General features: G+C 39.3%; 1 protein-coding gene and 1 long non-coding RNA gene across 7 annotated transcripts; one reads left to right on the forward strand and one right to left on the reverse strand.

Annotated features, from left to right (window-relative positions):
- Positions 1-1,651: 1,651 nt before the first annotated feature.
- On the reverse strand, positions 1,652-5,585 carry LOC143893749 (uncharacterized). 4 transcript variants are annotated; one of them, XR_013255917.1, is made up of 3 exons: positions 5,445-5,585; positions 5,115-5,367; positions 1,652-1,671 (listed from the first exon to the last, which is right to left on the reverse strand). It is a non-coding gene; the product is annotated as an uncharacterized LOC143893749 (long non-coding RNA). The 4 variants fall into 4 exon arrangements; XR_013255914.1 differs by lacking the exon at positions 1,652-1,671 and adding an exon at positions 1,830-3,061; XR_013255913.1 differs by lacking the exon at positions 1,652-1,671 and adding an exon at positions 1,831-3,048.
- Positions 5,586-6,167: 582 nt separating this feature from the next.
- LOC143893745 (uncharacterized) lies at positions 6,168-14,260 on the forward strand. Of its 3 annotated transcripts, XR_013255911.1 has the most exons (6): positions 6,168-6,309; positions 6,921-7,167; positions 7,318-7,491; positions 10,808-11,682; positions 11,778-11,854; positions 11,931-14,260. XR_013255911.1 is itself a non-coding variant. In XM_077399461.1 (3 exons), the coding sequence occupies exons 1-3, from the start codon at positions 6,274-6,276 to the stop codon at positions 7,425-7,427; spliced, it is 393 nt and encodes a 130-aa protein (XP_077255587.1). In that variant the 5' UTR covers positions 6,168-6,273; the 3' UTR covers positions 7,428-7,657. The 3 variants fall into 3 exon arrangements, 1 of the variants encoding a protein (XP_077255587.1); XR_013255910.1 differs by having other exon boundaries at positions 10,808-11,854; XM_077399461.1 differs by lacking the exons at positions 10,808-11,682; positions 11,778-11,854; positions 11,931-14,260 and having other exon boundaries at positions 7,318-7,657.
- The last annotated feature ends 328 nt before the right edge of the window (positions 14,261-14,588 follow it).

Below are 14,588 nucleotides of genomic sequence, written 5' to 3' on the forward strand. Positions count from 1 at the left end.
TAACCATTTTAGCAGGATAAACTGTGTTGGCGTACTCTTTCTACATGCGTACCTTCCCCAAAAGCCGAGACTCAAACCAGATCCGTGGAAAATATCGCCACTTTCGTAGAGTTTTTGTACAGTTTTACTCTAGGAATATCGCGAGAGAAAGAAAGACTTCGGAGATTTTTATCTGAATCGATTGACGTAAAGAAAGAGCATAGTAAAGAAGCTAGCTTTCGAGAATTTGAATGCATAATACTTTGTTATAATACTATGAGCGAATTAGTTTACGTCACTCTGTCAAGTTTTAATATTAAATTACTAATAATATATCGATATCGGTAGTTTAATAATAATAATACATTAAAAATGCTCAATTTAAAAGTAGGGCAATCCTAATAAACGACTGTAAAAAAAATTTAAGGTGGAACGCAATGGACAATTCGGTTGCTCTGACATGCTAACTTAAATGGCAAGAAGTACTTCTCAGCGGTAATGACATTTAAGTCTCTTTTAATTGGGTTGTGGCAGGGCGTTTGAGATAACCTGCTCTTTACCCTGCACAGCTGGTACATCTTTACAAACTTAATTTAGCAACTATTGCTTATAGCTACAGACTTATTAGCCTGTATATTTATTTATTTCAGTATAAAATAATTTTTAAAACGTTCATATTAATTCTGATTGCAGACAGACCTTCGGGAACACTAGCGCCTTCTTCTTTTAACATGAATAACTAAAAATCTATAATTCGGCTAATTACCAAGTTTATAAATATTTAATTAAAATTATCTAAGTGACTCACAAACCTTTTTAATCACACTTCATAACTCTTCATACAAAATACAAACGATTCCGTGTATAAAAAATTTATTAATTTATCTATTTCGGTTAAATGCATGGTGTAAAAATAATTAATTAATTACAATTAAACGAATGACTCACAAACCTTTTCAATTGCACTTCAAAAGTCTTCATACGAAATACAAACGATTTCATATGGTAGATTCTTTCCCGGACATTCATTTCCGGTCAAATACATACGAATACCGAAAAGCGTATTGACGTTTACGAAAAGGTTATGTTTTCATGTGTTTAGTTAAAAAATGGCGGACGAGAATACCTACTTTTTTAGAGCTCTATCTATATCCAAAAGATGGGCGAGGATTTACCGGAACAAATCAATATTCTCCAGACGATAATCCATACGGCACCATATCAGAGGTCTGTAAGGCTTTGCTTCAACTGCGGCCTTTTTGGTCACTTATCGAAGTTTTGCGAGAAGAGTCCTAGATGTCTACAATGCGCAGGCGGGGATCATCAAAGTTCAAAAGAGGCTCCCTGCACTAAACAAAAAAATGCATAAACTGCGAGGAAGCTCACGCCACCACTGACAGGAAATGTCCCAAATATTTGAAAAATCTCGAGATCTTCAGGGTAATGGCTGTCGATAACTTGCCCTTTTTTGAGGCTAGGGCCTTGATACAGAAAAGGGAGAAAAATAGCTCTTCCTCCGAAGATCGCGCTGCACCATCTCTCTCTTTGAAGAACTTTCCACAACTTCCATCGAAGATGGGCGTCTCTATGACAAACACTCCGGCTATTCTCCACTCTCATCCAAAAGGAAGATCTTTCGCTGCATGCCTCAGGAATTGTGCTCCGGAATTCTCATCCAAGCTGCTCGAAATTCTGGAAAAGGCGACCCTCATGAAGGATCTAGATGTCCTGCTGATGAGACTTGAGAACACCATGAGGTTTCACAAAGGAACCAAGGAACCAAGGAATAGTGCTAAGTTTTTTGTGTTCTTTTTTATTTATTTTATTTTATTATTTTACTTTTCTGGGTTAAAGAATTTTTGTATTTGCATTTTCAATCTTACATGTGTGTTTTTTCTTTTCTTGGCATTTGTTTTTAAGCGTCAGTTTACTCGCATATATTTTTAATCTAAGTTACTTATATATATTTCTCAAGAGTTTATTACTCTTATTATTTCTTTTATTTATAACTTTCATTATGTCTAACAAGCCGATAGATAAATTCAAACTCGTACAATGGAATGCACACTCTATTTTACAGCGCTATCAAGACCTGGAAAAGCAGAGTACATGATTCGACTGTGTCGCGGAGACGTGGCTTAAACCGCAATTTAATTTTTTAATCAAAGGATTTGATTAGAAATCCTTCGTCAGATTACGGGACAGGATTAATGGCAGCAGAGGCGGAGGGGTGGCTATATTGGTTAGCCATTCTCTTAAATATAGAGATGTTAAGGATTTTTCTGAGAGAAAGGGATCGGAGAGCTGGAATTAACGACGCGTATTTTCTACAACCTTTCTTTATTGCAAAAATAGCACTTGAGAAGTAACGCGACTATCACTCTCTCGAGTCGACGGTTAAGAGACGGAAGCACGCAGGCTTCCCGGCGCTTTCGCTAAAGACCCGAGTTCCTCCGAAAACACCCGAACGATCAAGTGCTCGACCGCTAGCTTGTCGCTTATGCTACCTGGACGGTAGCGCACCCCTTCCCTCGCGGCTCTTATCCTTACTATAGACGCGATAAACTATCTGCCTCAATAAGAGAGGTCCCCGTTACGGAGGACTGTGCGGGTAAAGTCGAGGCCTGCGCGATTGAGATTTTCTTTTCTTGTGAGAATCTGTTTCTTGTTACTTGTTACAGGCCTCCGCAAGGTGGCCAAATTTCAGAAAACGATTGGTTAAGATTTTTTACTCAATTTGATGACTTTAATGGCAATGGCAATAAAATTAATAAATGTATATTTGTAGGTGACTACAACGCCCATAGTCCTCTGTGGGGATCCTCTTTCCTCTGCCAATCGGGTAGATCCTTATCGTCGGCAATTGAGGATACAGAGCTTGTCCTTATAGGTGATGGTGCTCTATCCTTTCGGGGTAATGCTTTGTGCGGCCCTTCGGTTATAGATTTGACGCTGTGTCATGTTTCCATCGCCTCTAAATTTAGGAGTCGGACCTTGGATGATACCTGGGGTTCGGATCATTTCCCGATTTTAAGTACGTCTTCGGTGGTCAAAGGTTCCACTCCCTCCCTTCGAAAGAGGCCTAGGTTATATAATAAGTACACGGATTGGGAACTGTTTAGTTCAAATATGGACAAGGATCTTAGACTATTGATGTCATCTCGGCAATCTACTTCTACAGAACTATATTCGACTTTTCTAGCGATCGTTGAAAAGGCATTGATGGAGGCTTCCCCGGGTGATCCGCGTAATCCTCCTTCCTCTCCCCCCCATCCCCCAGGTATTTGGTGGTCTGAGGAGTGCGATGCTCTCATCTCCTCAAGAAAAGAGAAGTTACAAACCTTTCTAAACACAGGGGAGGTTACAGACTACGAATCTTATAGACATCAATATAATGAAACAAGGAAAGGACTCAGGAAGATTAAACTTGAAGAATTTAAAAAATTTGCCAAATCTCTCAAAAGGGATACAAATCCCAAAATGGTTTGAGACACCATGAAAAGGTTCAATTCTAGATGGAACCGGACTGAAACGGGCCGAGCTATTCCGGTGGAAAAAATTGAGAGCGTCCGCAATTAGATTGATGACCTCTTTCCTCCTTGGGCTCCCCCGCCCCCTCCTACCTTTTCTCTTACTTCCCCGGGCACTGACCCCTTCCTCGACTTACCTTTTCTTCCCAAGGAGCTCGATTGGGCTCTGGAATCAGTTAACATCGGATCTAGCCTTGGGCTTAATAGTATTGATTATAGGGTCATTAAGAAATTCTCCCCTTTAGGTAGGTCTTTTCTCCTCAAAATTTACAACCTGTTGTTTGAGGAAGGTAATTTTCCTGACGAGTGGAGGGATTATCTTGTCTTTTTTATCCCTAAACAAGGTTCTAATAGCAAATTTAGGCCCATTTCACCTTCATCGTGCCTTTATTTGTAAGGTCATGGAGAGGCTGGTTAATAATCTCTCTGGCAAGCACCAGAGGCTTCTCTGGTGGCTTGAGGTCAACAAGCTTATTCCGGATTCGCAATACGGGTTCAGAAAACAAAGAAGCTGTCTCGATAATTTAACAATTTTATATACAGATATTCTTATAGGGTTTGGCGAGAAACGAGCTACTCCCGCTGTGTTTCTTGATGTAAAATCAGCTTATGACTCCGTTCTCCCGGATATCCTTGTTGGTACACTGGCCTGCTCTCTTGGCCTTACCCCTCTTATTAAAACATTTATTTCTAACTCTGTTTCTTTCAGGAAGGCTTCGTGTAGTTTCCATGGGGTGAATGAGAAGAGATTCGCTTATCGGGGCCTACCGCAGGGCAGCGTTATGAGCCCTATATTATATACTTTATATGTGAGTCATATAGATAAGTTCGGTCAGAATGACGTGCACATTCTCCAATACGTGGACGACATTTGTCTTTATTCATCCTCCCCGTCGGAGGCTAACGGTATCAAGAATCTTGAACGCGCCATCCGTCATATTGACCGTGTGCTGAAGGAAATTGGTTTGGTATTATCTCCGCTAAAGACCCAATTTTGCATTTTTAATAAGGTTGGAATGAAAAACAAAGCTACTCTGAATGTTTCGGGAATAACAATTCACCCTTCTGACGTAATTTCTTTTTTAGGAATCACGTTTTATAAGAACTTAAATTGGAAATCTCATATGCTAAAGTTAGAAAAAAAGTGTGCCAATTCTATGAAGACCCTTAAATGGTAGGAAGTGGTGGGGTTCCTATCCCTATGTGCTGAGAAGAGTATACAGGGCTTTAGTCCGCTCTAGATTGGAATACGCAGGATTGCTTATGGACTCTGTGTCTAGGGACCTGTCCACAAAACTGGGGAGTATTTCATTGTCGGATCTTTTATATTTAAGACCGGCTGGAGTATAATCTTAAGAGAGAGAGAGAGAGAGAGAGAGAGAGAGAGAGAGAGAGAGAGAGATGTTATAAACTAATCACTCGATTGTTAGATATAACAGAGCCGTATTATCAAATTATCAACCTTAAGCCATTGTCTTGAAATAAGAACCGACTATGTATACTAGCCTTAATTTTACTCATTAATTCTTCCTTTGGAATAAGGATTGCTTGTTCGTTGCTTAGCAAGGAAGATTTTGCAGAAAAATATATTGCTCTTTTTCTTACCTATATAACAGGAGATGAGGTAATATGCGAAATCGAAATATATACGCAAGCCGTCCGCGACTTCTCTGCATATATTTACTTCGTTTACTGTTTTCTCTATGGTATTATTCACTTTATTCCGTTGAGGTTTCTCTGTTCGTAATATTCTCGGTTCGGAATATTCGTAAACTGCGTCGTAGTAAAATCAGTAAAATGCTATGCCAACCAAAGATTCCGGAATATTTATCACAGTAGGTTGCGCCGGAAATACAAGCTGAAATAAATATCAGTGATATATTTGTATACCTACTATTTGTTTTCAGGGAAAGATTAGTTTTTAATATAAATTACAATTAATGCGAATCAATGAGAATGACACCGGCTGCTTTTTCGCCTCTCTGTATATGAACTGGACGACAAATCTGACAAATAAATTGAAAATAGGTTAAGTATGTTTCCCGTGTTGATAAACTATTACGTAATGCGTTCCAAAACCACCACATATTCTACGTCTCACCCCTACTCTCCGGCAGCTAAACGATATACTTTTTTTCGCTTTTTTTAGCGAAACCGTGATTTAACAAACGCTTTACTTAGTATATTCGGAACTAACAAACGGTTTGAATCAAAAATTGTAAAGAATTCTATATTTACCGGCTAAATTAACACTACAAATTATTTTCGTGATTACGTAAAAACTATTAACTAACAAACGTTCTAATTAGTCTAACAATCAATAACAAACGACTAACAATCGATTCGTTAAAAAAAATGTCGTAAGTCGAAATTGTCCGGCTAACTTCTATGAGGTATCTCCTAGCTGCTATGCGGTCATGTTCAGTTAAGGCCCAGTTCAACAGTGGCCAGTTAGCTTAATTAGTAGTTAACTCTCACTCTCTGTCTCTTTTTAACTCAAAGGTTAGATAGAGACGGAGAGTGAGAGTTAACTACTAGTTAAGCTAACTGGCCACTGTTGAGAGCTGGGCCTTATAGTGCGTTCCCACTGTATGCGTCGCGCGTCGCGTCACGACGCCGCGTCATGAGTTATCCAATCAAAACGTTTTATTTTATGACGTCATTTCCGACGCGAGATCTTGCACGACGCGACGTCTGTTTGCTAGACTTTTGGTTACGTTGTGGTTGTGGCATTCACCAAAGTACGAAATTTCCCAATCTCACGATGTCTCAGCGGTACACGGATAATGAAGCGTCATTCGTAAGTTCAAAATTTATTTATTTATTTACATGATAATGATTATATACAACTTTAATATTATTATCCAAATGATATTCGTAATAAATTATTACAGATATACGGTTGCCTAACCTAACAATTCACTTCATTATAGTTGTTACAATACTTTTCATTTTCAACGCCATGTACGGTGCATGACACTTGGCAGATTATTTATTCACAATCTAGAGAGATTAATAATAAATGACATTGTACTGAAAGTATAATCAAATGCCTTATATAAATATAACCATACAATGATACGCTTAGGACACAAAGAATGTATTACACAAAAGAACTTTTGTTCGAGAAATTTATTTTTGGTCTATTTTCTTTATATGTATACAAGTTTATGAACCAATCAATTTTTTTATGCATATGTTTATGCGTTATGCATAAGAAAACTGATTGGTCCATAAATTTGTGTGCATAAGGAAAATAGACCAATCCATTCTCTTATGCATATGCTTATGCACTTATGCAAGTTTATCTGGATTTCCAGTTACAATGTTAACATCATGCTATGTATATTCACGCGATAGATACAAATATATAAATAGACTTTGCGTTCACTATCCGTTCACCTGTTACAGATTTGCGACAACTGTGATACAGTCATAGAAGGCAGTGCAGCTGCCCAACAGCATTATAGTGTATGTACACTAAACGCGGGAGACAGTGAAGGAGAAAATTCACATTCAAGCCAAGCTGCAGATAGTCGAGAACTTCTCATTGGAGAAGTTTTGTGCCGAGAGCCGTTATGGAACACATCACTTCCGTATGCCAGAAGGGGTTTTAAAGTAACTTCAGAATTGTGGCAAAAAGTCGATATAGCTTTAGGTAAGTAAAATTCAGCTCTTTACGCAGTAGATGTACATAAATATCACTTCTTAATCATGTATGAAGAAATTGATTTCACACTTTCGGCAAATAGAATAGGGGTTGGTTATACATATATACTATCAGTGAATATCGTAATATCATTTTCAGGTGTACAGACTGGGTGGAGTCAGAAAACATTCAAATCCTTAAGAGATCGTTTCGTAAAATTATACTCACAGAGGAAACAAATTCAAAACGCAGTGGCAGTGTTACAATGAACAAAACCAATTGGAAATATTTTACGCAGTTGGAATTCCTCCGTCCCAGTGTAGAATATAGATCGTAAGTCCCTTAATTACCGTATACAATCATAGAAAAGGGTACAATTGTAATTTGTACATTGCTTTTTCGTAATTTTCTTTACTTCACAAAGACCTCAATGTAAAAAATAAATCTGGAAAAATTACAATGTTTGGCTTGTATAATATTTAGCATAAACGATATTTAAATTTAAACGTACACTACTACTTTGTTGTCAATTATTCAGTGACAATTCCCTGCTAAAAATGACCGATTAAATCCGATTGGTTCCGTATTAAATTTGGTGAAATTAAATCGGAATGAATGCGTTTTCAATCCGGTTAATCGGATGCCCGATTGGAAGTGAATTGGTTCTAATAACAAATCAATCGAAATCGTTTTTAATTCGGCATTTCCGGATTAATCTGAATCCGTCGTTATCAGTTTCAATCGTATTAATGCACATCCATTTTAATTGGGTGAATAAAGTAAGCACATGAATCGTGTTGAATCCGCATCAATCGTAAAATTTTAATACAACACCAAAATCGGATTTAATGCGATATTTCCGGATTCATCTGAATCCGACTGAATCGGTTTCAATTGTATTAATCTTAATTCATTTTAATCGGGTAAATAAAATGACCACATGAATCGTATTGAATCCGCATCAATCGTGAAATTTTAATACAACACCGAAATCGGATTTAATGCGATATTTCCGGATTCATCTAAATTCTAATACTCAATCGGTTTCAATCGTATCTGCGCTTAATTTATTTAAATTGGGTAGTGAAAGAGTAGCTATGTGAATTGGATTAAATCCGCTTTAATCATTAAAATTGTATATAACACATCATTTTTACGTAATAGAGTTCTTACTACAGGATTTCCTTTTGGTAAAGTCATGAATTCCATATTTGCAAAACTGTAAAATGTTTTTATTTAACCCTTCGAGAACACACAGGGTTAATTTGACTCTTTTTTTCTTTTTTTTTGCCAAAAAAATTTTTAACCAAAAATATTAAACAAAAAAATTAAATTTTTTTTGTAAAAAACTTTTTTTTTTTAAAGAACACTGTTAATCTGACTCTACACACATTTTGATCGTCCACCATTTTAAATTGACAAGTGCGATCAGCTTTAAAAAATTCCCAGATGTACTTGAAAAATTGTTAAATTAATTGATATAAATAAAAAGTGCCCTTAGAATTATTTACATATTTTAAAAAATTTAAAAGAAAAACAAATTTTTTTTTTAATTTTTTAAAATATGTAAATAATTTCAATGGCACTTTTTATTTATATTAATTGATTTAACAATTTTTCAAGTACATCTGGGAATTTTTTAAAGCTGATTGCACTCGTCAATTTAAAATGGTGGACGATCAAAGTGTGTGTAGAGTCAGATTCTCCGTAAATGAAAAAAAGGTGTGTTTTCGAAAGGTTAAATAAATACTGCACATTGTAATAAATTTGTAGTACAAAGAATGGAATTATAATAAAGTAGTAAATAATCCTGTTTATATATCCGGAATTCACGGATTTTATCAGTTTGAATCGGTCTCAGTCAATCCGTTTAAATCATTATAATTTCGTGATTTTGGAGTTCACGAAGTCATAACTATTTAGACTGATTCAAACCGATAGAAAACGAGTGAAATTACATCTTTGAGTACGAATCCGTTTCAATCGTTTCCAATCGGTATAATCGTTATGAAATATCATACACGCAGAAAATTTTTCTCGAATAATGTAGAATACTCATAATAAAATGTACTAGATTTACATCACACCGGTAGAATATACGCGTATTCAACCGGAAATTAATATATGACAAAGAAAAGTAATAGTTTGATCAGATACATCTTAATTGTAACCTAAAGGTAAATAAGTTTGCCATACTAACAAGGAAATATGAGAAAAGTAAAAAAAGTTCTATACTGAGATGTTTATAGACGACGGAAGGCGCGCGGCGCGAGCGGCAACGCGGGCTCGCGCGGCGAAAGGGTTCGGCTTGCGCCCGCTACGCGGCGCATCGCCGGTATATTCTCGCGTGATTAAGATTCAACATCGACCCCTATATCTAGGGTAGCTCGGCAGGGTTTCTACAGCGTTCTCAAGTTCGCTCGTGGCAGACAGCTGACCGCCACAGCCTATAACAGCAACTTGTGTTTTTGCCATGACTGCAACAGACATCTCGTTTTCTGTCCATCAGCCATATTTTTATTCTTTGCTTTCTAAATTTCCTATATTTTCTTGAAATTTTTTGCATATTATGACTATATTTTAGCCGTGCAAGATTAGTATGGTATTTACTTTGTTCGTGTATACTGGTATTTTCCAGAAAAATTTTCTGCGTGTAACGATTCAAACCGATAGGAACCGATTGAAATTACATTGTTAAATACCAATCCGTTTCAATCGGTTTTGATCGGTGTAACCGTTATAAATCCGTGATTTCCGGATCAAGAATCCAGATTCATGCGGATTCAAAATTTTTAATCGGATTTAATCGGTTATTTTTGGCAGGGTTGTCATAAATAATTATTAGTAATTTCTTAAATTATGAGATAAAAAATTTTCAAAGTTTTCTTTGTTGGTTCTTGCTATGATAAATAGCAATCGTAAGTTAAATACATTCAAATTATTACATTTGATTTCCAATATTATACATTTTGTGAAAAAGTAATCACATTTTTAAGAAACATATATGTATTCAAATTTCTGACGTTCGATAGCAGTTTTAATGAATTACATTGTCAGATTTGAAAAAATTATATTTTTTTAAATTATGCTATTTTTTTAAAAAAGAAAGTATAGTATCTGAGAGTTATCTATGTGCTATCTTATGTCAAAAACTTATCTTTCTAGATTATTAGTAACGTTTAAATATTTACACAACTTCAACTAACTTCAAACAATTAGAATCAAAAGCCATGCGATTCAAGCTTAGGTCTTTGACAGCCTTATATTAGTTTCTGTATATATATATGTCTATATATATACATATAATTTTCTTTTCAGTTTTTAGATAATTAAATCGAGTCGATTTAATTCCGGGGAGGGAAGGGTTTTTAATTCTAACAATTACTGTGTTTTAAGTCCGACAAATAATCGGCGCGCAGTTTGTTGGAAAAATTATATGTATATATATAGACATATATGTATACAGAAACTAATATAAGGCTGTCAAAGACCTAAGCTTGGATCGCATGGCTTTTGATTCTAATTGTTTGTATATCGTTACGATCCTATTTCTCTTATTATTATTCAACTAACTTCTTGAAAAATATTTCCTGAGAGAAAGCAAAATAAATGAAGAATGTACGTACACTATGTATATTTTTAATTATAGGACCATAAGCAGCCTCTCGAAAAATAAACGTCCCAATGCTGAAGTAGAAGCATCGGAGGCAAGCTGTTCTTCCAAAGGAAAAAGACTTAAGAGTCCCCAACATACCAAACCTTTGTCAGAGCAATTTGAAAATTTCTATAAGAAACAAATGGATCCAACTATACCCGATAAGATTGGGTCTTTTCTTCTTTATTTAGAAAATGAAATGAGAGCACTCCCAAAACAAGCTGCGACAAAGTTGATACGAAGAATAACGATGTCTCTGATAGATGCTCAGGATAAGTTAGCTTCATAACGAAAAAGACCTTACCTTACTTTAGTTTATAACAAACAAGCCAAACGAACCTTTTATATAAGTTTATATAGCATTTATTCTTTTTTTATTTTTTTTACTTTTTATTTTTTAATTTTTCTACTCTTCTACGACTGTGTATCAGGCGGGCTTCACATCTTAGCAGAAAAGCAGGAAAGCAAAACCCAATCAGAATTCTCACTCATAGTAAGCAGTATGTAATAGTATATACCAATACATACTGCTTACTATGAGTGAGAGTTCTGATTTGCTTCTGCTTTTCTGTTTTTCTGCTAAGGTGTGAAGCCGGCCTTAGAGTACAAACACTTACATAGCATTTTTTTTCTATGATAATAACCTTACTGTATTAGATATGTTACTCTATAGACTATTGAAAGTTATGTATATTTTATAGCGTACGTGTATATTTTATACTAAATATGTAATTGTTACATTTTTATACTTTTCTACGACTGTGATAATGCATTGTAACCGGACGGTACTATTGGAGGCACGAATCAACGCTACGTGTCCCTTGAAATCAACGGTCGCCACTCGGTTTGACCTTTGAACCACCGAGAAGGTAAGTATCGAACGGTATCTCGAACAATCAATTAGACTAATTCTCTTCTTTTTTCCGGTTCCTGCCACCGCTGGATCATCGCCGTCATCGATCAGGATCGTCGCTGCCACCGGAATCCAGGATCAACGAGGGACTTCGAGTGATCGACGACAATGGATCAGGCCGTCAGAAGGTAAGTCCAATTTAATAAATTCTCGATATTTTTTATGAAAACATTGTTTAATTTATTCAATATTATTGATTTCCAGAGAGAGAGAGAGAGAGTGTTGGTTGTTCACAAAAGTTGAAGTCACAAAAAATGTCGGACGCTTGGATACGTAGGCACACACGCCCCGTTTATCTACGACGCACGAAGTTATTTCGGTCTAAAAAGGCCGTTCGTCAATGTAAAGACGACAATTAACGCGTTCCGCGGGCGTTTCCGGTTGTTACGAATGTTGGCGAGCCGTAATTCTCGAACTTGTTTGACGATCGCGGTGACTTAGCGCGACGACACGGAGCGAATCTTATTACGTGTTATACGCTCAAACATCCCCGAGAGACTGGGTGCGTTCAGCCGATACTCTACTAGCCTAGCAATCGCGAGCAGTCGCTCGTTTTCGCTCGTTTCCTCTCCTTTGACCCAATGGATTAAAAGGAGAGGAAACGAGCGAAAACGAGCGACTGCTCGCGATTGCTAGGCTAGCAGAGTATCGGCTGAACGCACCCACTGCCTCGAGTTGCTCGTCTTGCTCGAGCTCCCCACTATCGGTACCGTATACCCCCACTCGGGCGTATCTCCCGCTTTCTCTCGCCGTTACCTACGCGTTGGCCGCCGGTAATTTTCCACGCGGGTGTTTACGCCGATCGCGCCGAACCCCGTGGAAATTTCCACGCTTATCGCGCTTGCGCGGCTGCTCCGTCCTGGCAACAGGGTAGTCGTTTTCCAAATTTTTTATTCTCGCTTGGCCGTTGACGCCGACCCGTGCGCCAGGTCTATTACTCCCTCTAGTATCCCCATCCGGGCGACTTCCCCGAAGAAGGTGCCCGGGTGCAGAGCACCGGGCTCGCCAACGACGCCGACCCCTCTCGGCTCCTATTCCGGACCTGGTATCGCGATTCCCGCGGTTTATCCCCGCAGAAGATGTCCAGTTCGCGAGATGGCGGACGGTTTTCTAACTTCGTTCCCGGTCGTCGGATTTCGACGGCGACCGGATCTGAACGTTCACGCGGACGTCCCCGTCAATCGTGAACGTTTTTTCCCCGTAGACGACGCACCTAGTGCGAGTTCCCGGACGGTCCGCCATCTTGCCAACCGACCAACGCATCTCGACGGGACCCGGTTTCGTGGGCTCGGCGAAGTGCCCCTAGACGTCGGGAGTGTCCACCTCCCGTAGACGACGCACCTAGTGCGAGTTCCCGGACGGTCCGCTATTTCGCCCCCCGGCTGACGGATCTCGACGGGACACGGTTTCGTGGGCTCGGCGACGCGCCCCTAGACGTCGGGAGTGTCCGACTCCCGTGGATGACGCACCTAGTGCGAGTTCCCGGACGGTCCGCCATTTTGCTACCCGGCCGACCGATCTCGACGGGACTTGGTTTCGTGGGCTCAGCGAAGTGCCCCTAGACGTCGGGAGTGTCTAACTCCCGTAGACGATGCACCTAGTGCAAGTTCCCGGACAGTTCGCCATTTTGCTACCCGGCCGACCGATCTCGACGGGACTTGGTTTCGTGGGCTCGGCGAAGTGCCCCTAGACGTCGGGAGTGTCTTACTCCCGTAGACGATGCACCTAGTGCAAGTTCCCGGACGGTCCGCCATTTTGCTACCCGGCCGACCGATCTCGACGGGACTTGGTTTCGTGGGCTCGGCGAAGTGCCCCTAGACGTCGGGAGTGTCTAACTCCCATAGACGACGCACCTAGTGCGAGTTCCCGGACGGTCCGCCATTTTGCTATTTGACCGACGGATCTCGGCGGGACCCGGTTTCGTGGGCTCGGCGAAGTGCCCCTAGACGTCGGGAGTGTCTAACTCCCGTAGACGACGCACCTAGTGCGAGTTCCCGGACGGTCCGCCATTTCACATCCGCGCGCCATCTCGTCCTCCCTAGTGTAGGGAAATTCTTCGGCCATCCGCACGTGAACCTTTTCCTGGAAAGTGTGCTTGGGCTTTCGCCCTGTCACGCCGCCGCGTGACCTCCCGTACCCGTGCCGACGGGAACACAATAAAATCGCGTGGCTCCATCGTCTCCAAACCAACTACGAATGAACGCAAATAAAACGAAGTATTTCGGCGCGGCAAATTGACCTTTTAATTACTGGTGCGCCGGATGGGACCATTGTTCGCACTGTGACCCGACGGGAAATAAGAGACTAGTGTACAAGGCCGTGGGCGACAAAAAGGAAAATCCTAATTTAAGAACGTTAAATAATTATGTTCCCATCCTCGGGACGCAAACGCTGTTCTTATATCTACTCTCGACGGGTTTTAAAAGATAATAAGAGAACAAGGAATGCAGTAAAATTTAACGGGTGACTGCTCGAAGACGAATTCCGCGTCTAACACGCCATATTGCTCCCATACAGTCCGGCCCCTTCGTCTCCTCCTTCCTAGTCCTTGCCGGTGATGCGTGCGGCTGCAGCATCAGAGTACAAAACAGTTTTGAAAGAAACTGAAATTTAAGACTGTATAAAAATATGTTTAAAATAAACTTTAATACGTATAAAGTTACAAGATTATTGCCCGTATTTATATATATAATTTATTAATTATATATAAAATTTTGTTTGCTATATTTGCCATTGCCAGGGTACAGCTCCTTTGGTCATAAAATAGTCGGCAAATCGATCTCTGATCTCAGATGCTTGTCTTGAATAATTAGTTGCACGGGCACCATGATAATCCTCAATTGCACCTGCTAGTGGTATATT

Source organism: Temnothorax americanus, unplaced genomic scaffold (genome assembly GCF_048541705.1).
Source record: "Temnothorax americanus isolate GAGA-0224 unplaced genomic scaffold, ASM4854170v1 Scaffold127, whole genome shotgun sequence".
NCBI lineage: Eukaryota > Metazoa > Arthropoda > Insecta > Hymenoptera > Formicidae > Temnothorax > Temnothorax americanus.